At 39.9% G+C, this 24,751-nt stretch overlaps 1 protein-coding gene across 1 annotated transcript in view; it reads left to right on the top strand.

The window, feature by feature from the left end:
- pth2ra (parathyroid hormone 2 receptor a) overlaps positions 1-24,751 on the top strand; it is a 115,619-nt gene that overhangs the window by 66,217 nt on the left and 24,651 nt on the right. Inside the window, exons 10-12 of the mRNA XM_034110473.1 lie at positions 6,322-6,388; positions 12,439-12,533; positions 20,018-20,153. Coding sequence (XP_033966364.1) covers positions 6,322-6,388; positions 12,439-12,533; positions 20,018-20,153 — 298 coding nt within the window. The remainder of the gene's footprint in view (positions 1-6,321; positions 6,389-12,438; positions 12,534-20,017; positions 20,154-24,751) is intronic.

The following is a 24,751-nucleotide window of genomic DNA, read 5'->3' as shown; positions in this document are numbered from 1 at the left end:
ACTTTGGGAATTATCTTATAATTGTGCTGACATTCAAATCAACAGTGAAATATATTAAAATATTCAGGATTTAATTTGCAAAATAAACTCTTTTGTTGGATGGAAACTTCGCTCTCCTGGGAAGGCTTTCCAAATGATTTTGGAACCTGGCAGCTGAGATTTGCTCGCATTGCCATGTTTGCTCAGCTCATAGTCAACTTCCTCAAAGAGGTTTCATGCGGGGGGATCAGGGTCCTGAAGCAAGCTTTTCCACACCAAAACTTTTAGAAAAATGGAAATCGCTCTGTGCACAAGGGTAATGTGTAATGTAGAAAATGGTAAGGACAATTCCCAAAACTGATCCACATCCTCTTAGTTTTCATTGCAATCCCTTTGATTGACCTAAACCAGGGGTATTCAACTACAATTCAACAAGGTCTGGTCAGAGGAAAGGTCCGGAACATCATAATGTCTAACTTGCGTTATGAATTAGTGTGATATATATTGAAGTAGCCAAGAAGCTGTATCAACGTCTGCATGTAATCAGTGACTGAAAAATCATATTAAAAAAGTACAATTAAAAAACGTTCGGACAATATTTATTGTGACTTAACATTGAACCTTACAAATATATAATGCTGTATATATGTTTGATGTTTTTCTTAGGCTGCATTTAAAATAGAAAAAAAAAAGAAAGCTTTTGAAAAATTGTGCATCTCAAAATAAAGTGCTTGATTTTAGAAAAATTAAATAAAAAAGTGTAGCAGCAGCAGCAGCAGCAGCAGCTTGAGTTTCCTTTTTCTTTGTTTCATATCTTTACTTATCAGTCTCAACACTTCTTAACAATTGAACAGTTTCTCTTTCTTTCCCTATTATATTTCACTCCCCCACTCTCTTTTTTTCATTGAGAGAACTGAGCTCTTGCTTGTCCTGTCCTGATTTTAAATCTGGGCTGGAATGGTGTCAGGGCCATTCTCTTACACATGTGCAGGAGCTCATTGGTTAGCCTGGAACGATAAAACATTTATTTTTCTCCCACTTTCTCAGAGACCATTTGAATTAAAATAGCAGGGCGTTTCTGTCTCTGCTTTCCTCCTCTCTGTGTGTGTTGTGTGTGTGTGTTGTGTGTGTGTTGTCTGTGTATGTGCCGGACACGGCTCAAGTGTATGGCCCCTTACTCGTCTCTTCGTCTGTGTACAGTATATCTCCCTGTCTGCCGACTGCAGCTAACTTGTCAATTTGTCTGCGGCGGTTAAAATACAAGCGCCCTGTCAAAATTGAAGATCCCTTAGTTTTTTTAATTTAGGTCCGGGTCCGTATAGGTCGGCGTCTTGGTCCAGACCAGAGCCCTAGAGATACTAAGAGTTACGACACTCCCATAGACCTCCGTTGTTAAAAATGGCGGCGCCTACTTCCGGGGTATGGACATCGAAATAGTTCCAAATATTGTCATTTGGGCGTTGGACCTCATTCACTTACATTACGGCGCGTCGATTAGTTCCAGAGGTAAGTTGCTGAAATATCGAACTCTTTTGAATTGTCAACTGTCTATATTGTATCAGAGGCTCTTTATGATGCTTATACTGGTCTTCATTTGTATATGCACAGCGTAATTATCTATATTTTATCTTGGTTGTTACAACCAATTTTGCTAGCATTGCCTGCTAGTTAGCTAGCGCGACTTCGTCAGCTTTGAAGGTAAGATTTCAGTAATGAATCGCTAGCAGCTTATATCAATGATGCTGGGTAACTAACAAGCAGGATTTAGATTGATTATGTGTTTTTTTTTGTTATTTTGGTTTTTATCTGCTGAATCAGCCTCCCTGTTCCCAAATGCAGCTCCACGCTATTCCATCTCACTCATGCCACCTGCCTTCAGCCTCAGCATATCAAACACCTCCCCCAACACTCCTGGCTCCAGTTTGACGTGCTGCATCCTCCTCTGAATGGTCCTGATGTCAGGCAGAGGCATATTCATGGCTTGGAGGGTTTTATATCCTGTAGTGCCACAACAGAACCTTAGTTGTATTGCTTTTTTCACGGTTTCTTTCCCCCACCGTATCCCACCTTTTTTTGATTGCCCAAGTGCTCTAAATTGGTCTGTGTTGAAGATTTCTTTTAAACTTTAGACTAATCAAATTGTGTTTTTTTTTAAATGCCGAATTAATCCTTTTCTGGTTTACCAGAGCCCTCTCTGCTCTCTTTCTTAGTAATCTCTCCCTTCTCAGTTGCCTCATTAGATCCTCCACGTGAGCCCGGTCACAACTGGCCCTTGGCAGTCTGGTCCCTGGAGCACCTGACCCTGGCAAACTGGCCTCTTCATAGCTGACCCCTGCCTGGCACACTGATCTCTGGTAAGGTGGCCTCTTGATTGTCGGCCCCTGACATACTGGCCCCTGGCAGTCTGCTGACATCTGTCTCACTCTCTCTGTCTGTTATGTCCCTTTCATTCCCTTGGAACTCCACCTCAATATCTCCCTGAATCTCTGTAACAATAACAAGGCAATCTTGCTGTTATATGTGTATGCTGCCTTTACATGTGCACCTATTGTCATTTAAGGGTACACTACACTCCTATAGTGACATTCATCTAAGTGCGTCTATTGGCAATGTTACAGTATGAAGAAATCTGTAGATGATCTCCATGTGGTATATGAGTCTTCAGAGAATCCCTGAACCCTGGTATTTTTGAAGCGGTATAATCTGAAGGTTGCATGAGGAGTGTAGTCTATCCTTGAATGATATAACATGGGAAACATTGTTAGCTTCATATATCATACCAATGTTTGATGTGCAGTAATAGGTGTGGTCATTATTCCTGACAGCTGGAGGCATACTCCTTGACGTGGATTTCCTCCTTTTCGGCTTAGGCCGATGTATAAATACTGTTGGAACAGCATCTGGCCTCAACCTCAAATGTCCTCCTGATTTGTTGTCAATATATTGGTCGTCTTCAAAGTGTACCTGTGGGTAGGTAGGTTTGATCAGTTTCCACTGCACACTTCAAATGTCATTGAAGAGTCATAATTCTCTACACTTGGAAATATGATGCCCTTTAAAATGTTAACAAGTCATGTCACCTCTGTGAACATTACTTACATGACAGAGTTTTCTGCTGTTGTTGTCCTCTGTCAGACACAGGTGTTGTCTGTTGACCATTGCCATCCATCTCTTCCTTCGCTCTACGTCCTTAGGGAAGCCATCCAACCATGGTATGACAACTGATCTATTAAAATGCAATATAAACGAAAGTGCCATAATATTTGTTGTGCACACATTTTAACATGAATATTGCTATGTCCTCTGTTCAGTCTGCTCCCAACTGTATTCTCTCCCCTTATTCACCACTGTTCCTATTCTTGCTCTGCTTTTTAGGGCCCAGGAAACAGATGAAGAGGATGTCCCTTTCACAAAGGAACCTTTTTGTTTTTTTCAAAATGGCTAGGCTCCTGGATGCCCTAGACTAGAGTTCTGTATTTTGTAAATAGTTGCTTACCCTAACCCTTTTTGTAAATAGTATTGCTTTTTTATAAATAGTAGATTTTTTTGTAAATAGTTGTTTGTAAATATTTGTAAAATGCCCCCCCCCCCCCACAATTGTTGTTCGCACAATTATGCTTCTGTTTTTCAATTACCCAACTCTCTTAAGCCCTGAGGGAAGGCTGTTGTCAAATTATGATTGGCCTAAAGGGGAAAAGCACCAAGCTGCTTTCAATTATTAATTTGAACCAATCCCTACACTGTGCACAGCAGGTGATCTCAATACCTCTCCAATCAACTCATTTTGCGAATTGTGGAAAAGGAAATTATTACCAAAGAATCAGGGACGGTCACAATTAACCATGGCATGGCAACGGCATTTGATGACACCCCATAATACGCTTAGATGTGTTGATGGCTGCATCGTTGCCAAACCTGGGAAGTTTTGGGCCATTTCGAGCATTTTAACTGAAGTTGTGAGAAAACCGTGTTTCATAGTGAGCATTGTGTTGCCATGGCAACGACATTTAACGAAATCTTAAAACTGTCAAATAGATGTCTTCACGGCTGGACTGTTAGCAGACATGTGAAGTTTGAGCACTTTTTGAACATTTTCATAGTAGTTATAGCGACATCGTCTTTTATGGCAAGGGATGTGTTGCCATGGCAACAACTTTTGTGGAAAACTCACGAATGGCACATATACATGTTGAAGGCTAGACCATTAACCATTATAGGAGGGCTGTGGCTCAGTGGATAGTGTGCTGGACTTCGAATCAGGGGGTAGCAAGTTCGAGTCCCACTGCAGTCAGCATGTCATTGTGTCCCTGGGCAAGACACTTCACCCCAAATTGCTCCTGTGGGGATTGTACACAAGATTGAGTATGTAAGTCGCTTTGGATAAAAGCGTCTAACAAATGACATGTAATGTAATCTGAAGTCTGCTGCTCTGAGCATGTCAGTTGGAGTTATGACATCATCGTGTTCCATGACACAGGTGTTTATATTTGAGCTAACGACGTGTCCAGAGATCAAAGGTTTCTCATTTATTTTCATTTTTCAAGCTACGAGATGTTTTCCTACGTTTCTCATGAAAGATTATGTCTCAGAAGTGTAGGGTTTGGGAATTATGGCAGGTTTAAAAAAATATATGAAGGCGAATTTCAAGCTGTCCTCCACTCTAGCTGTGACATCACGCACTATAGCCTTAACGAGCTGCGCAATACACACTAATGTTAAAATCGGAAGAAGGCCTCTTTACCAAGGTCTGAACAATGTTTAATATCTCTAAAAGTATGAGTCTGATTTAAAAGTAGTTTAATATGAATAATATCAGAAAGATGTGTAACATTGTAAACTTGGAATGAGGTTTCTGAGTGAAAGTATGAAGGAACAGTTAGCAGTTGAAGTCGCATGAAGATTTTTCAAGTCTGAAGAGTTTCTCCTTTGACTTCCATGTTGAAAATGTGATGTATTATGGGATGTATCTGTGGAATTATGAAAGTTATGAATGAGAAAAGTAATAGCAATCGATTTCCGACTGAGCTGAACGTTTTGATGTTTGAACAGAGTTTCTGCTATGTGGAATGTGGGAGAAGAAGAGGTGCAAAATAACCCGGCAGAATAATAAAGAATTGCGTGCGTCGAAGAACAGATATTATATATAAATACATTGGTGAAGTTATTTATTATGGTTCTTATCTTATTGTTTTGCATGATTTAAAAATGACAGATAACAAATAATATTCAGTGCAAAAATACCCCAAAAGAACCCACTGGGCTTATATGAAGCATATGTCTCTAAAATATTAAAATGTTATAGAGAAACCAAGATAAAAACATATATAATAAAAACAACAACAAACAAGTACATTTAAAAAAAAGAAAGGACATTCGATTTTGAAACGCTTATGATTGTGTGTATATATGGAAAAGCAAAAAAGCAGTTACAAAATAGCAGATTAATTGTCTTTAATGTGTTTTTTTTAGCCTTTCATAGAAGAACAGTCAAAGTTGACATTGTTTCACTCTTACAATTCTCTGTTTGACGCACTGCAACTGTACTTTCCTATCATTTCCCCTTCAAGACATTGGGAATGTTTGTCTAGAGACCATGTTTGCTCAACATGCAAAGTACACACTCTTGGATTCAGCTCAATACATATTTGCACAACTGTATAATTGTATTTGCATAATCCCCTACAAGAGACGCAATGTGGGTAGCTATATGTTTGTGTGATGATGCACGTTCACATATGGAGAGAATGCCAGGGTAAAAAACATTATAGCAAAGCACATTTGATATAATGTATAATAATTTAAAATAAAGAAAGGATAACAAAAGAAAAAGGTATAGCATGTTTACTCTACTACAGAGGCAACAGCGATTATAAGAAGCCATAATGCTTAGAGTACATATACAGTAAGGCTCACGTAAAAGGTTCAATTATAAATGGGAAGCGAAAGAAAATGAACATTCATTATGGAAAACAAAGGACAATAAGATGAAAAGGGAGAACGAAAACATTTCCAGGAACCTCAACAATTAGCTGCAAAACATACAATGTTACCGTTATTTATGTTTTTCTGATCCCTTTTGCATTTGCCATTCAGTATTTGTCTGCTTTACCATTATGTAAGGGCACTCCTGTTTTTTGTTCCCCATCTTCAATTTCCATCTATTTCTGCCACTGTTTGCGTCCTCTTCTCTGCTACTATGTATTTAGTACTATTCCACTGCTCAGCCTGTCTGCTTTTTCTCTGCTTCTCCAGTATAGCATGTCCTTTGTTCTTCCATCTCTTATTTTTCCTACTATATCCTACCTTCTCTTCTCCTCTCCTCTGTAACTGTATCATTTGCAGGTGTTGGGAGTTCAGCGCTGGTTACATTAAGTGGATCTACCAGGTTCCCATCCTCACAGCCATTGGGGTAAGAGCTTTGTTGTTATCCATGCTTTGTGTATGTAACTGATCCTACATTTGGGGCCGTTTTGTTTATGCATGTCTAAGTTAAGGAATACAGCAAATATTGAGGTATGTAAATGGTAATACTAAACCTACCCTTGCATATCCAATACTTAAAACATAAACAAAGGGTAACTGTCAAAAAAGTAATACAACTTGTATTGGCTTATGATTATGACCACCGTAAGTATACATTCAAATACTAGTTTAAAAAGCTTGTGAAAACATTACAATTTGAACAAATCTCCCTTTCTCATTCAAAAGAAAAGGTTGAGGTATATACATGATTATAAAACGGACAAGTCAAATCAAGCAATCTGATTGGTTCTTAGCCGTGATATACTGAGCGTATACCACGGGTAGAATTGTAAGTTACTTTTCACAACAAGTCAGTATCCCTCCGCGTCTGAGAAAAACAGTATACCGTTAGGCTGATAGGCTCATACTGGAACAAGAAAGCAGCGGAGAAGTAACGGGGCAGAAACCCTCCTTTTTACGCAGCGGTCCAGACATACACATCAAACGGCAAAACATATTCAGTGTGCAGTTCCTTTGGCATAAGGGCAGGGATATCTAGATACTTTCCAAGGTCTGACATCATGAATTGAGCTACTTTTAAAGCAAGCAACGATGTTTTCAAATCTGTAATCAAAGAGGTCCGCAAAAATACTATCGGCCAATCAGATTGCTTGATTTGACTTGTCAGTTTTATAAATATATTTACATTTCTTCTGTTACGAAACAAACTTACAAAGCATAAAATGGAAACATTTAAGATTAACTTCGACCTCCGGGGGGTCTTACTATGGAGGAGTGGATTGAGCAGTGCCTATCTCCAGAAAAAAAAGCACCTAAACGACGACATGCAGAGCTACGTGAAGAGCAGGTAGACCAACTGGAAAAGTACCACCATTCAAAAGCTTTCTGATGCGGGTCTTGAAACAAAGCAGAGAAAGTATGACCGTTAGTGGCCACAGGTGCGAAAGCTCTCTCCAGAGCAAATCTCGGGGACCGGAGAAAGTGGAGCAATATTCTCACCACGCCAAGCAACAGCCTAGAACAACCTCAACAAGTAACCATGTAAGCCATGCTACTGATGCTGGACAGGTTTTCAGTGGGTGCAACATACAAATGAATGTAAATAAATAGCCAAATAATGAATCAACGCTCTCTGTCTAATATGTTCGCTAGCTGTTAGTATTGTTGCATAGCAACCACCTCGCACTATGTTTCGCGCAGAAGGCAACGGAGGGACTATTTTATTTGGAACATCATTATTTACTAATAAAAACTATTTAAATTAGAGTGTGTATTTTTTTTTCATATTGCCACACTTGGTAACCGTTTTATAAAAGCAATAGCTCACTTCAGGCCGTGGTATATGCTCATTATATCACAGCTAAGGGGCGGGACGAACCACGCCCCTTAGCTGTGATATAATGAGCATATACCACGGCCTGTCGTGAGCTATTGCTTAATTGTACTAATCCTAACCCTAACCCTTGCCCAATCCCATTCAAATTCTTCATAAACAAATGGTAACAGTCAAAACTTAGAAGAATCAGTGCTGTCTATTACCAGAATTAGCCTATGTTTAATGACCCCAGTAAGTACAAATACAAGTGTTTAAAGCTTGTGACAACATCACACTTCGAAATAAAAGTCCTTTCCTTACTCAAAAACACTACACTGTATTATAAGCAAACATGGAGGTATGTACATGGTTATACTAACCCTAACCCTACACTAAAAAGAACATTGCCACAAAAACCCATATAACAGCCTTTTATGAATTGTATAAGCTTATGTTTAATGATCAAAGTAAGCTCACTCAATTAAATAACTAGTATGAATGATTAGGGCCATCAGTAGAAGGCCTGGCACAGCATTCTGACAATTGAGAAGTAGTTGTTAATCATTATCACTGCAGCTAGACGTTTTAGGAATTGTTTGGAATTTTCTCCATGCTACAACATTTGATTGGAGCGTGAAATATCCTAGTTAAAAGCTGCCTGCTGTGGTGATAACAATACTCAAACGAAATATTATATTTAATTGTGTATAATAACCCTAAGTACCTGAGACCCGTTCATTTCCTATAAATTGCTAACCGTCAGCTTTCATGTATTGCAACGATTTGTAGTGTTGCTTAATGTGGTTTGACCTGATTTTTTGCACTCATCATTACTGAAATGTGATGGAAGAGTGGTGAAGCATCTTTCAAATTCAAATGCCATTTGTCTTCGACACACTATTTCCTGACATTAAAGTGTTCACTCAGGATCCAGTAAAAAGCTGATCCGTCGTTCCACGACCAGGACGGAATCCGCATTGTTCCTCCTCAATCTGAGGTTCGACAATCGGCCTGATCCTCCTTTCGAGTACCGTAGAGTAAACATTCCCGGGGAGGCTGAGTAGTGTGATGCCTCTGTAATTGGCACACACCCTCTGATCCCCCTTTTTGAAAAGGGGAACCACCACCCCGGTCTGCCACTCCTTCGGTACTGTGTCCGACTTCCACGCAACGTTGATGAGACGTGTCAACCATGACAGTCCCTCAACACCCAGAGCCTTCAGCATTTCTGGGCGGATCTCATCCACCCCAGGGGCTTTGCCACTGTGGAGTTGTTTGACTACCTCAGTGAACTCCCCTCGGGAGATTGGTGTTGATCCCCCGTCATACTCCAGCTCTGCCTCTGACATAGAGGGCGGAGTTGTCGGGTTCAGGAGTTCCTCAAAGTGTTCCTTCCAACGCCCCAACACTCCATCAGTTGAGGTCAACAACGTCCCATCCTTACTGTATACAGCGTGGATGGTTCCCTGCTTTCCCCTCCTGAGGAGTCGGACAGTTTTCCAGAACAACTTTGGTGCCGCCCGAAAGTCCTTGTCTTCCCCGAACTTCTCCCACACACACAACAGTCAGAGTTTTCTCCCCCATAACCCGCAGGCATAGGGAGGCAACCCTCTCGTCCACTGGGGAAAACTCCAACAACGAAGCACTCAACTGGGGACTTGTAAGTATCCCAACACCCGCCCGGCGCCTCACACCTTGAGCAACTCCGGAGAAGAATATAGTCCAACCCCTATCCAGAAGTAAGGTTCCAGAGCCGACGCTGTGCCCAACCAGATCCAACTGGTAACGCTCCAGCTCCCGCACAAGCTTCGGCTCCTTCCCCCCCAGAGTGGTGACGTTCCACGTCCCCAAAGCCAGCTTCCGTCGCCCGGGTCTGGTCTGTCGAGACCCTCCGCTTTCACTGCCACCCTTCTGGCAGCGCACCCGACCCCATCGCTGTTTCCCGTAGGTGGTAGGCCCACGGGACGGAGAAGCGGAGGTGTTGGCCGGGCTCCGTGGCAAGCCCGGCCACCAGACGCTCGCCGACGAGTCCTCCTTCTGGGTATCCTCACTTCCTGTGTCGTCTTTCATGAGGTCTTCATCTTTCATGAGGTCTATATCTTACATTCCTTCTGTAAAAACCGTTGCCTCTACAAAAGTAACAAGCATTTTAAATCAGGCTTTATCAAATATTCAGCTTTCTATTCTGTAAACATATTCTTATTAGCACATATTTAACAAGACATTGCTTAATTTTCCCATTTCAACATCACATTTCAGAAAATATACAATACACTCTTGCCTTAAAGCGGGGGTTTAAAAAAAGCCATGTTCTGACGATTGAGTTAAGATGCTTGAGAAGATCTCCTGCAGATTCTAATGAGATGGCATTTCTTTATCTGGCATATATTCTCCGGAGAAATTGTCAACCTGCATAAATAAGACCACATGCTATACACAGAATAAATTCACAATTCTCATACACCTAGGCAGTCAATTTCATTTCATGTCATATTTCTGTGTCTGTGTAAAGTAGAACGAGTTACTGTAGGAAATGGGATTCTAATATCTGACGGTTGTTATCCTGAAATAATTTAACAACTCAGGAATTGAGCTCACCACCAGATAATAACCACAGATTGTTTTTTTAACCACAGTCAGCTACTCAGCTGGTCCACTTGTTCCAGATTGAAATATCCCTTAAAAAATGTTAGATTGACAATCAACGCTCCAGACAAGGTTCATGCATACATGTCTCCCTCAGGTTTAATGGGAATCTGATGTGATCTTCCCATATAGGGACACATCTGGGGTATAAAGGCGGAAGAATAAAACCACTGTTAGATATGTGGCACCTTATTTGTAAACCTGGTTAAAAGATTATAAGATATAGAAGTTTGTTGGAGCTTGCACCGCAATATCTCTCCAGCAGATCATTTAGCAATAATTATATATTAAAAGCAAAGTCATCAAAAGTCTTGAGTAAAAAAGTAATCAACTAAACCATACACTTTTTACCTCAAGACGCGTTTTTTTCTCAATTGGGTTATCAGCTTATCCACAGCAAAAAAAGGATGGCGGTTGGCCCAACGTTCACTTTCACAGTTCAGACTTCCATTACTTGATGTATTTCTTTAGATAAGAGGAGACAAGAATCATGGGTTTGAGGTTTAAAGATTTAAATATTTGACTACCTAGCTAATCAACACAGAACCTTTACATCCATGCAAGTTGGACAATGGTGGAGATTGATGCTATTTTTCACACAAAGTCTGGTATAAACTTTGCTTGTGCATCACTGCTTGGTAGCACCAACAGTATGTTCTTGGTTGCTATTCTGTGAATAGCCTGCAAGAAAATATGTGGAGACACATTGAAAGGACAAAACATTAATTTACAAGTGATAGACAGCGTGATATTTACATCTCTTTTTCTGGTTCACATCACCCAAGAGAGACAGGCAATACAAAATAAATGAATACATTAGTACATGACATGCCGGGAATCTGTCACATAGTCACATTTATAGAAATTGAACATGCATCAGATAAGTTCTGTCTGTCGTGTGCATGGTTTGATTTTGTCAAATGTGATCATATTGCAGTAAGAGTAATCAACTACTGCAATGACATATATTTGGAAAGCAATTGCAAGTCTGTATGTGGGTTAACAGTGTTACTGTTTCATTCTAACACATATTCAAATATTTTCTGGGTCTTCAGGTTCAAAAAGCACTTTATTATTCAAATGTATAAGGCAATCATTTAAAACCACCAAAGTACATTTAATGAAAGATATAGAAAAACGTGTTTAAGAACTGACTATAAAACTATAAGGAGCAAAATGCATATACGTAGATTGGAGACGAATTCATAAAATAAATCTATTTTTGGTTTGGATTCTGTTGTTACTGGCATCATGTGTAATCGGAAGCTGTAATTGATACTATACTCACATCCATCAAAGGATTGAAATTATGATAGATATATTCTGGGGCCAATGGAAGCCTCAATTTGCATATTGAAAATCACTTTGATTCAGCCTCAATAAAGTTTGTTAAAAGAAAAGAAAATGGTTTGTTTTTGGTACTTGGAAAATCTAAGTGACTCCACAAAAAACCACAATAGGTCACTTCGGGGCGTGGGTCCCCCTCATAAGATTGTTAGCTACCATTGTTCACAAAATCAAAGTGTAGCCATCTAAGACTGGAATTGACTTGAAAATAGGTGATTATTTATTAGAAAGTTATTTACCGTAGTATAGTTATAGTTATTTTTACTGCAATATAAAGCAGAAGTAAATATATAAATCATTGATATGTTAATCTAGTTGTCAATCTAGTCGCGTGATACTAACAAACAAGTGATCATTGGACAATCTCCAAAATAGATGTGAACCTATGTTATTCACAAGTTGATAGCATTATGATAATGTAGTGTGATGTTTGTGTATCTAATATCGTAAAATTATAGTAATATAATGTTTTTGTGAATATGAAATGAATCATACATATATTGTGTATGCTTGGATCCACGATTGAAAATGTAGATGTTCTTAAATTAATCTACCAGTTATTAGCAATACAAAATTATTCGTTTTCAAGAATAACAGTTATAGTACTTAAGAAGACTTACATGTGCTGTATAAATGAAGAGCTTTCTATATCTGTTCTTCTGTTTCAGCTCAATTTCATCTTGTTTGTGAACATCGTACGGGTTTTGGCCACTAAAATTCGAGAGACAAACGCAGGGAGATACGACACCAGGAAACAGTACAGGTTTGCACTCAACTGAATGTATCTAAAGGAACCAGCATGCAGATTAAGTTGAGATTAATTAACCACAATTACCAAAGTTGTAGCATTTGATTTGTGCTAAATTAACATGTCATACATTTAATTTTCACTAATTTAGGCTTTGCATGATGATGTCCATATATGTGTGCAAGGGGATGTTGTCGGGGAGCAGGGTGACAAAGTTACACATATCAGTTGCTTAGCGATGTCTTAATGCTTATGTTGTAGCCCTTGATTATTGCCCTTGATTGTTGCTTGTTTGTAGAATACGTTTTTTAAATGTATTCTGTTCATATTTACAAAAGGGATGTAAGTGAATTTGCACTCTTGCACAAACTTTGTCGTTACCTTATTTGCAGACCACCTTGTTTTAACATTATTATACATTTTTCTCCACATACAAATTTCACATACAGTACACATGCAGTGCTAATGCAAAATGAGTAAATAAACACACAAACGGACTAACCCTAACCCTAACCACTTCCTTGCTTAACCCGGCACTAAACCCTAATGATTTATGTTGTGGTAACTTGCATTTTGTCCTGCAAGTAAGGAAGTCCCCACAATGTCAGTGTATTATCAAATCCATGTCCTCACAACATAGGTTAAATATGCGCACATATACACACACAAAATATGTTCTAGTATTTCAAATCTGCAATTATCACCATTATTCTCCATGCTGATGCTGGCATCGATGTGTCAGATAAAAAGATTATAATTACAGAGTTTTTTTCTATGAGAAGCACTGTACTGGATGCCACATGCAGGGTCGCTCTGTGTAAATGAGCAGACTACATGTCAGAATAAATTATAGTGATCGGGTGCAGTAAATTGGAAACCTTGCTGGAAGATGAATGTATGTATGAAGACAACACATTTCATGTATAAAGAATAATCAAACTGTCAATGTAAGGGTACCTAAATGTACATAGAAAGACACTTGGTGAAAGATTATAGGTGTTGAGTTGACAAAGCTTTTTTTGACACAATGCAAAAGAGCATTTACTAAAGTGGGAAATATCGTGGAGTAAATAATCATCAGTAATGTTGAGTTTATGACTAAGATGGTACATGTAATTCAATCAGGAGAGACTTAGTTTGTTAGTTTGATAACATAGTTAAAATGGTGGAATGAGCTCCCCATTGACATCAGGACAGCAGAAAGCATACACATCTTCCAGCGCAGACTGAAAACTCATCTCTTTCGACTCCACTTCGAGCGATAAAATTACTAACAAAGCACTTACTAACAAAGGACTGTCTTATCTATAGCCAGTTGAGTAGCACTTTAAATGTTTTGGCTCTATGAAACCTGATGTACTTGCTAGCATGTGGACAAAAACCAACCTGGAACATGACAAACATGGAGGGTGAGGAAAGACAACGATACGGGTTGTATCCGCATAGTTTCTCTTGCGTATAGCCCTTTCGTTTACACGAGGTCATAACAAAACGATAAAAACGGACCCCGCAAACGATAACGGGTCCCAAGGTGGATAGTTCTGCAAACGGAACGCTCTATTTAGAAGAGAGAGGAGATGCAGGGGAGGAATCCTGACGGGTTGAGCGCTGGCTCCTGGGCAGAGGTTCCGGAATGTCTGGAAGTGGAAGCGAGAGAGGGAATCAGCCACTGAGTTAAGGTGGCCAGGAACGTGACGAGCGGAGATGAGGAAGTTGTGGGTGATGGAAGACCACGTGATGCTTCTCATGAACGGCATGATGTCGCGGCACGGGGAGCGCGCTTTATTAAATTAATAATCCCGACCACTGATTGGTTGTCACAGAGTACTGAGATCCGCTTCCAGGGCCAGAGGTGACCCCACACGTGGCAGGCAACAGCGATCGGAAAGATCTCATGCAGAGCGGAGGAAGAGGCATGGCTGGGGAATGACGGAGGCCACGAGCCTACGAACCACTCTCCCTGGAAGAAACCCCAAAACCCACGGATGGGGCAGCGTCCGTGAAGAATCTCATGGAGTCGGAGGAGTACACAAGGTCGTCGTAGAAGAAGGTGACGCCATTCCAGTGTGCGAGCAGGAGGGACCAAAATCGCAGGTCTGAGCGGCAGCCTTCATCTAGGAAGACGTGGCCATGGAGGTTTTCTGCAGCCGCCACTGTATCCAGGAGCCGGGAAATAAAAGAGCGCGCCTGAGGGATGATACGCATGGCGAAGTTGAGGTGCCCGAGCAGGGAGAGCAGCTGCTGCTTGGTGATAACTTGTTGCTCGCAGAAGGCTTTTGAGATGTCGCGAATGTGCTGCAGTTTGTCCGTGGGGAGAGACGCTTCCATGTCTACAGAGTCGAGTGTAATGCCCAAAACCTCCAGGCGTGTGGTGGGACCTAGCGTTTTCTCTTCTGAGAGGGGAACACCTAACTCCTGAAAGCATAGTTTGAGTTTTGCTAAAGAGGCGCCTGAGTTGTCCCGAGGGGGATCTATGAGGAGGAAATCGTCCAATAAGTGAAGGACGGAGGGGATTCTGACGATGTTCAGGAGGATCCAGCAGAGGGCTTCGGGAAAAGAATTAAAGATGCAAGGGCTACTTCTGCACCCGAAGGTTAAACGGACAGCGAAGTAGAATTTGGACTCCCACCTGATACCCACTGAGATGGGTGAATGGGAATTATTTTGAACGCGTCGGTGATGTCTGCTTTGGAGAGCCACGCTCCTTGCCCTGCAAATTTGATAAGCTTGATGGCATTATCGACTGAAGCGTAATGAAGCGAAAAATACTGACAGTTTGGTTTATTGTTCCCGGAATACTGCGTGGGGAAAACGCTAGACCCGGAGAGAGGCACTGAAGGGCAGAGCGGAGAGGTGTGGCCCTGCGCTCCGCAGCTAATGCTCGAGACGACTTGTTGCCCGCCGGTAGCCATTACGAGCAGCTCGGTATCCAGCACGGACCAGTCCAGGCGGATGTTACAATGAGCTAAGTGTAGCGCTGCTTTGCTAGAGAAGCTTTTATGGTATTGATCGAACACTGATTTCCCGTATTTGATGTGAAGATCGCCAATCATGGCCAGATATGCATCTAACTCCACTCTCCTTCCAGGGTAAACTGCGCAGAGGACATCGCGGAAGATGCTAAAAGCTACCAGAAATTGCCCTATAGAAAGGTCTTTGAGGAGCCGGGGGTCTGCGGATTTAAATACCGCAGTAATAAGGCTAACCAAATTAATATCTTTCCCGTCGAGGATTTTTGCTCTGAGCCGTGAGGAGATGTTAGCGGCTTGGGGAATGTAGGGCCTACTTGAGGGAGGAGCCGGGAGGGTGGAAGCCAGAGAGTGAGAAGGAACTACCATGCCAAATGCAAGATCCTGACCCGGCGGGGCCGCCGAAGAGGTTGAAGCTCCGGCCTGGCCTCTCTCCATGAACTGAAGGCGAGCGTCGATTAGCAGCATAGCATTTGCCAGAGATTGCAGTGTGTTGGCTAGGCTGCCATCGAAGAGGGGCTGAGTGCCGGAGCTCCCGGGCTGGTCTGCTGAGCGGCGCTGGAGTGAGCCTGAGGAGTGGAGGATGTCTTGGCCGAGCGAGCTCCTGGAGGACTCGCTTTTTTAGACCTTTTGCCCCGGCGGCCGCGAGAGCGCCCTCGCCCTCTTCCGGGGGGGCTGGCTGGAGCTGCTGGCCTGGGCTGGGAGACCACACCGGAGGCTTGGTCCGACAGCTCACGGAGCTGGGAAAGCAGGAGATCTGGGGCTGGGGTGATGCCCTGCTTCCGGAGATGGGCGACGACGAAGTCTGCCTCTGCTGTGCGAGAGCCGCTGCGGGCGCTCAGACGAGAACTGAGGCAACGGTGACTTGAGGAGTTTGACGCTTCCTCTGGAAGTGTATCAGAAACGGGATCGAGATCCTTCGAAAAAAGTAGGTTCTCTGAAGAGTCTGAATTAGACATGTTTGAGGTTTTCGTATCAAGTGTTTAGGCGTAAGAGGAGTGTAAGCTACCAACTTGCGCGTTGACACCTGGAAGACAGCTGATAGAAAAGGGGAGAGCATATATAGAGGGATTAACAGGTGCGATAATTAGGCTTGTGAATGGAGGGAAGTGATAGGTTAGCTAAGGAGTGGCGCTCCCTGTCATCTAGTGAAGGGAGCGAGTATTGCCATGACGTGCAATACGGAGTGATAGGTCTTCCTGCCTGAACTTGCGCTAAACTTCATTTCATTATGCAGATATTCTCGTCACAATTGCTCACCAAAAAAGATGATAACCTTTTTTAAGGGATTTTTGTTTTGCCTTGAGTTGTTGACATTTCCATGGACTTTACACATGACTCCCTACATTCCCAGCACTCTATTCCCAGTTGATAAATCATTATTTCAACTGAAAAAAACCACTGCTTTTTAATCAGAACTTTCCACTCCTGTCAGGTTGATTGCATGCCCCGAGCTGTTAAATAATCTCTGATTTACCTGAAGTGTTGTGTAGCCTAAATTCAGTGTAGCATATTTGTCAGAATTTTAAACAAATACCATTCATGTCAGGAAGTGTACGCCTCTGTCACTGATCTAAAAAGCCAGATGGTCTCCTTAAATTAAAAGAAGAAAATTAAGAACTGTATTTTTTTCCTTAGGAGGAGCAAGCTTTAGCTTCCCTTATTGACGGAAGTTTGGCTTTGACACAAAGATCATTTAAATAAGTTAAAAAGTTTCAAATTGGACAAATCTTTGGTTTACAAAGATATTCCTTGAAAGAATCACTGTGCACATGCAACACCTGTTGCTTCTTGTATGGGGATGGGTTATCGTTATCGGTTATTCTTTTAACGGTACTACTACTCTGAATGATACTGCTTATCGATCCGGTACTTTAACTGTATTTTTATTGGTTATTTTTGTTATTTATAGGGAAAAACGTAATAAATTGGCATCAGAATTAAAATTGGTTCATGTAAAATATTAACAGACTAATGTGATGATGGAAATTAAAAACAAATGTTATCTTTAATCAACAACCCACGCTTCTGTAATTTATTGAACTCCATTTATGGTTTAAAGGCTGCTAGCATACATAATATATACGTAAAGTGGTACCGGTACTCGATATGGGGCAACAGAACTACCAGTTTTGGAAGTCGGAAAACTGTGCATTTCTCTACCTGAATATGGTGCAATCTCGCCAGATGTTTGGACAGATTGTTTGTGTTTCCACCCTTAAACAAAAACACTACTAAACACACTTGTGCCCTTTAATACCAGGTTTCGGTATCCATCCCTACTGCTGAAGTGTGTTAATATTGTACTCGAGATATTTGATTGCAAGTACCTTTTGATGTGAAATGATTGGAATATTAGAAACAGTAATACAAATGCTGTCTTTTTTGTTTGTTAAAGCTGTACCACAAATGTGGAGTAACACAAAGTTGTTCTACCTAATAATGTAGAATTTCCAAAATATTGACAACACCTCAACAAAAAATATGTTTTATCTATGACTCATCTGGATAAAAGTCCTAAAATGCTAAAATAATATCCTGTACCTCATTGTTCCAGTCTAGTATTTGCAGAGCGAAACTTCTAAAATATACCCTCAAGGACGAGTTATGTTCCTGTGGAGGGAATGTGAGCTTAATTGGCTATACAAATTAGTTGTATAGCCAGTCAGTTATCTGATTAGCTAGGGTCCTAGAAGCCATCAACACAGTTCCATACAACTCATTTGTTATTTAATTAATATTCATTAATAATTACATTCACACATTTCAATTTGGCAAGATTTATACTTTTGCTAAATCACACCAAGCACGTCATGTCTGTCACTGAGGAAAGTACCAATTACATTTTAAACTTTTATTAGATTCAGTATTATATGCCAAGTGCTGTTGTTGGTGCATGTTGGAAAATATGCCAAAGAGTGCAGTGCATTGCTATGCAGGGATATGTTTAAACTGGCTGACAATTACGCATAATTGACGTCAGATTTTTATTTTTTTCTGCATTTATACCTTCATTTGACAGAGTACGACCATATTTGAAGCGTCGGGGCAAGAGACGGCTATGACATGCATCAAACTCTGCCTCAGCATATCAGAAAACAACTAATATGTATTTTTCAGGACGTTAAAAGTTAAAAAGGGTAAAACAATAAAATAATATCACCCAAACTTCACCAGTTTATCACTAACATTAAGTAACGTATATTTTTGCTTTAATTGTTGTGTTTTATTTTTTTTATTTAGAAAGTTTTTCCTGTTTCTGTTGGTTTTTTGTTTTGTTTTTGTTTGTTTTTTACAAAATGAGGCATTCTCTGAATTAAGGAGACATCTGGATGATAAACACATACATGTAGATAAATACAAGCTAAATGTGTATTTTGGACATTGTCCCCTGTATCTTCTGAAAGAATATATTTTATGGAAGCAACATAAAACGATTTGTTGGCCTATAAAATATAAATAAATAAATAAAAACTCTGAAGCCCGACAGCTTAGGGTCCAACAATGAAATATATCACTGTTAAAACATGATTATTTAACACTAGAACCGCCAGGGGTCGCTGTATACCTAAAATCGACTATTAGAATGCATTGATTTTCAAGGTACAATGTTCTTTTATTTATCATACTAGAACACAGGGTTAACAAGGATAAACTGATGTTTTTTAGTGGATGAGTACGGCATACAGTACATGTATATCACTGTTAAATAATTTGACAGTGAGGGGAATATGGTTTTATTATGGAAACTTCAAGACCGGAAATACTATTTTCACCCGGTGAGGGTTGACGCAAGTACAATATACACTTCTCGCTAGACATCTAATAAAAAAGCATTTTAATGGCCAAACTATATTACAATTTAGGATTTTCCAGAGAGGGTTATTTGTGAATATACGACCCTCCGGAGCGTTTGCAATTGCCGCAGATTGTTGTTTCTTACACGACCACTAGAGGTGCTAAACTTTAAAACGTGACTATAGGTCGTAATAAGCTGCTGAACAATCAACCTATTTGGTCGTATGAGTTGGAGGACTTTTGTGCAGTTTGTGCAGATTGCATGAAGTATAAAATATCGCTAAAAGTGTCTATCTATCGATCTATCGATCAATCTATCGATCGATCAATCTATCTATCTATATATCTATCCATCTATATCTATCCATCTATATATCTATCCATCCATCTATCTATCTATCTAAGGAACCGAAGTAAACAACAGGCGTTGCTATAGCAACACGTCATGTTTATGTTTATGTGCAAATTATGTGAAAATCACTGCATTTTCCATAAGGTAAATAATACCCGCTGGCGCTGATGGGTATAAATGGCACATACAAAGAAACAGCTAAATGTGTATTTTGGACATTTTCTCCAGTGTCTTCTCTGAACGAATACGTTTTGGAAGCAGCATAATAAAAAAAAGCATTGGTCTTAGTCTCTATCTCACCAATAAATCCACACAAATCCAAAGCAAGTCAGCACTGCCCTGTATACGTGTTTACTACCTGTGTGTTTACGTCTCTACAGGAAACTGGCAAAGTCCACCCTTGTACTAGTGCTGGTGTTTGGCATCCACTACATCATCTTTGTGGGGCCTTATACAATCGAGGGCCTGAGCTGGGAAGTCCGCATGTACTGTGAGCTGTTCTTCAACTCCTTTCAGGTACTCTCTTCTTTTTAATTAATAACACTTGCTTATTGGTTGCTGAAGTTATGTGAAAAGTCTGCCTTTAACCTTCAGGAAGTGCTTACGCAAGCATGCTAAGTCAAGGTTGGTCCTCGCATTCAAAGATCAGGTAGTACACTGAATTCATGTCCTTTTACTGAAGTGCGTCATTTAAAGCACATTTCATCATCAGTATAGTAACCACTCCAATTGCTGTGAATATACAGTTTATCAACATTTAAATCATGCAATTAATATGCAACTATGGGGAGCATTGTGTGGGTCATTGGTTCGAACCCAGCCCCTGGTATTGAATTGTATTTAAGTCGCTTTGGATAAAAGTTTCAGTTAAATTACATGTATTTAACTAGTGTTCGTTATCATACAGCTAGGTTGAATACTCGATTCTGATGTTCAATACGGACATTCATTGGTCTTTTCCGATAGAAGACCACCACTAGGGATGCTCTGATCAAAGGACCATGTGCAGTCATATCAATCCGCAGAAAGAAGTCCGGTCCATTATATTCATTTTAACACTTTTGGACAGCACAACACTTAGGATTCATTATGGCTAAAGTGTCACCAGTAAAGAAAAGAAAACCAGAACAAGAAATCAGCTTAAGAGAAGGAAATAGGTAAAAGAGCTGGATGTCAGAAAATCAGCACACAAAGACAGACAGGAAGTATACACTAAAGGCAATGTGGTTTGGGCTCAGTGTTTAAAGACTCGTTAATGGTAAAGAAAATGTGACTTGGACAGTTACGGGGCAGAGCACTTCGATCAGTGTTGCCGTCATTTTAAACTACGATGATATGGCTGATTCAAAACTCATTATTCTCTTCTTAAAGTAACCAGACTCCAGTTAGAAAACCATTATTTTATCTAGCTGATAATGTTAAAAAACCCTCTTAATGCTTCAAAATCTGCTTTGTTCGTTTTTTCATTGTTATACGAACACCAATTCTTTTTGAGGTAGAGGTAGCCACCACAACATTGATGTCACAGATGCACCAGCACTGGAAGCAGGATCAGACATGATATACCAAGTCATGCTCATTTACTGTAAATATAATTTTCCTCTAATAATATACAGTTGGTTTCCCTCATTAAAAACCCTTCATATGCACATCATTTCTGTTAAAAATGTGTCTGATCAATTAATTGAGAGTCCATTTACTATCAGACCATACTCTATGTCTCCCACTGCTCACTAACATTGTAATCTTCTGCATGTGGTTGTCTGAGTCAAGACTGCACTTCATTATTCGGTGAAGCAGCTTCATAATGACTTTGGTTAAGTGTCATAATTCGGTTCTGCCTAAGTTTAAGTGAGCAATTTCAAAACACCTTCAGAGTAGTTATAATCATACTGTTTCAATCAAAAAAGTGACAGGTAGTGTGACAGGTCACACATCTCCCTACTTATGCAAATTAGCTAAGTCCCGCCCCCCATTGCGAGACCCTTTGATGTGTTGATTAGGGCAGACTCTTTGAAGTTATGTTGTCTGGCCCCTGTCCCCTCACACCCCTTTGTAGTCTAGTCCATTGATGTGTGTTATAACAGGTAGGTGTGAAAAGCCCCCCTGTGTAGTGCCTTTGTTGTCTAATTATTTGATGTGTTAATTAGGGCAGACTCTTTGAAGTTATGTTGTCTGGCCCCTGTCCCCTCACACCCCTTTGTAGTCTAGTCCATTAATGTGTGTTATAACAGGTAGGTGTGAAAAGCCCCCCTGTGTAGTGCCTTTGTTGTCTAATTATTTGATGTGTTGATTAAGGCAGACTCTTTGAAGTTATGTTGTCTGGCCCCTGTCCCTCAGAGCCCTTTGTTATCTAATCTAATTAGCCTTTGATGTTTTGCCCTTTGATGTGATGTGTGATTTCACACTGGTGAAAGCCTTTGATGTTAATCTAGGTGTCTCTTTGAAGTTATGCGTGAGACTGTCTACCCGCCCCCTCCCAGCCTCCCCCCCCTTTTCTCCACCCCCCTTCCTGTGGCTATGAAGCCAGCAGATAGTGGGTGTGGAATTAGATGAAGATAGAAATACACTCAAACTAAATAAAAAAAGACAGTCATTTACACTTACCAAGTCACCATTCAAAAAAGAAAAATGTCAAGAGACGCCTCGAATGGGGTTTAACCAGCCTGTGACAGCTTACCCGTCTGAAGAGCCATTCAAGAAACGAATGCAGCATCGGGGCCGGTACAGCCTCTTTCTGGTCATGTGTGTTGGAAGAGGGGCTCTGTAAGGAAGTCTGAAGGAAGTGGCAGATTCTCCCCCGGTTTGAATGCAAAAGACTCTGACTTTTCTCCAAAGGGCTCCGCCTACCTTAAGAACAATTAACACACACACACACACACACACACACACACACACACACACACACACACACACACACACACACACACACACACACACACACACACACACACACACACACACACACACACACACACACACACACACACACACACACACACACACACACACACACACACACACACACACACACACACACACACACTGGAGTTGGCTTTTGATGGGAGGGTTGAGATAAGCTTTTGGAAGGTATGTTAATTAAGACACTCTCTGTGAGATGAGAAGCGAGGCGATGAAGTTAGTTTTAAAAAAATAAATAAGCTCTAATTAAATAAAAACAGCCATTCATTTTCACTCACCAAGACACCTAAAAAACGTTTTTGTCCTCTCTAGATTTGATTCAGGTTTTGTTTTTAAATGATATGTGAGTGCTAAGGATGTTTCTTTTAAAGTTTTTGTGAAACTGTTAACTACAAGGAAATATCTGCTTGCAAAGAGGGTATTCATATTAATTTAAAAAATATCTTGTTTAGGTTTTATTCGTGATAACTAAGGATGTTCTCTTTTAGTTGTATGGATTGTGAACTAATGTGTAATTACTTTTTTACTAACTATAAGAAAAGTCTCTCTGAAGAGGGGAAATAATAAAATATCCTATTACCTGCATAATCTTTGTCTTTTTTAAATAATTACTTTACACCACTATAAGGAAACCCAATGTGAAGCTGTGTGAGGTTGTGTGGGTGTAATATTATATTTTGTTGTAGGCAACAAAGAGAAGTATCTTTTAAAAATGTGTGTTTCTGCTCCATTCACTCCAAGGCGGCTCCAGTGGGGCTGATCAGAACAAAGAAAAGCTGTAAACACTTAGTAATACTTAATCAACAGTCTGAGGGTAAATTAAATTAGTCATTTACAACAGCTTGAACTGGATAAATGGTTAGTCTTTTTTCAAACATACCGTACGTTCTGCATGTTAGTATATATGGCCAATCGATTTTAGACCCTACTGCCCTAATAAGGTACAAGTATATTGTGTTGAAAATATCGCAAAAAGTCGTAATATTGTATAATGTATTAGTTGCATGTTGTATTTTGCTAGAAATCACTATGTAGTTTTTCAAAAAATATAATGGAAAAAGGAGAGAAAGACAAAAAACTAAATATCACAGTATGTTGAAAAAATATGAAAAAAGTAATGTTGTGTTTAAAATAACATGAAAGAAATCTTAGTAACGCCTCTAAAAAAACATATATTTAGAAAAGTAAAGTGAGTCATGTCAAGTTATCAAGACTGCTGTGTTTCATCGAAACAGTGTTAAAATCACAAACTTGCCTTTTAGAGAGACATAAAGAAAACGAATTCCTTACAAATCAATGAATATTTTACCCGGTTAAAAAGGTTTGCATCCATTAAAGTGTAACTAAAAGTATCGTAGTAGCACAAGAAAAGAAAATAAAGCATGTCAACAAAACAGCCTTGTTTCACTGAAATAGCCTCAAAATCACAAACTGCCATCAAGAGTAAGATTCTTAACGAAATCTACTGACACAAAGTACTTCATTATCTACTTTTCAACTTTTAAATACAAAAGTGTATCTTTCAATAACTTTCTGAGAGAATGTAAGCATAAATCTGTCAAAGATTCTTAAGGAAATCTACTGACACAAAGTGCTTCATAACTACTTTTCAGCTTTTATACACAAAAGTGTATCTTTCAGTAACTTTCTCAGAGAATTTAAGCATAAATCTGTCAAATGTTTAAAAACAGCCTTGTTTCACTGAAATAGCCTCAAGATTGCAAACTGACATTAAGAGTCAGAATCCTAATTAAATCTACTAAAACAGAGTACTTTCATGATAGTGGTCAGCTTTTAAAAAGAATAGTGTATCTTTCAGTAACTTTCTCAGAGAATTAAGCATAAATCTGTCAAATGTTCAAAATAGCCTTGCTTCACTGAAATAGCCTCAAAATCACAAACTGCCATTAAGAGTAAGATTCTTAACGAAATCTACCGACACAAAGTACTTCATTATCTACTTTTCAGCTTTTAAAAATAATAGTGTATCTTTCAGTAACTTTCTCAGAGAATTTAAGCATACATCTGTCAAATGTTTCAAACCAGCCTTGTTTCACTGAAATAGCCTCAAAATCACAAACTGCCATTAAGAGTCAGATTCTTAACGAAATCTAAGGACACAAAGTCTACTTCATTATCTACTTTTTTCAGCTTTTTAAAGACAAAATTGTATCTTTCAGTAACTTTTTGAG

This window comes from Pseudochaenichthys georgianus, chromosome 21 (assembly GCF_902827115.2).
Source record: "Pseudochaenichthys georgianus chromosome 21, fPseGeo1.2, whole genome shotgun sequence".
Classification (NCBI taxonomy): Eukaryota; Metazoa; Chordata; class Actinopteri; order Perciformes; family Channichthyidae; genus Pseudochaenichthys; species Pseudochaenichthys georgianus.
This window is presented reverse-complemented; position numbering and strand designations above follow the sequence as displayed.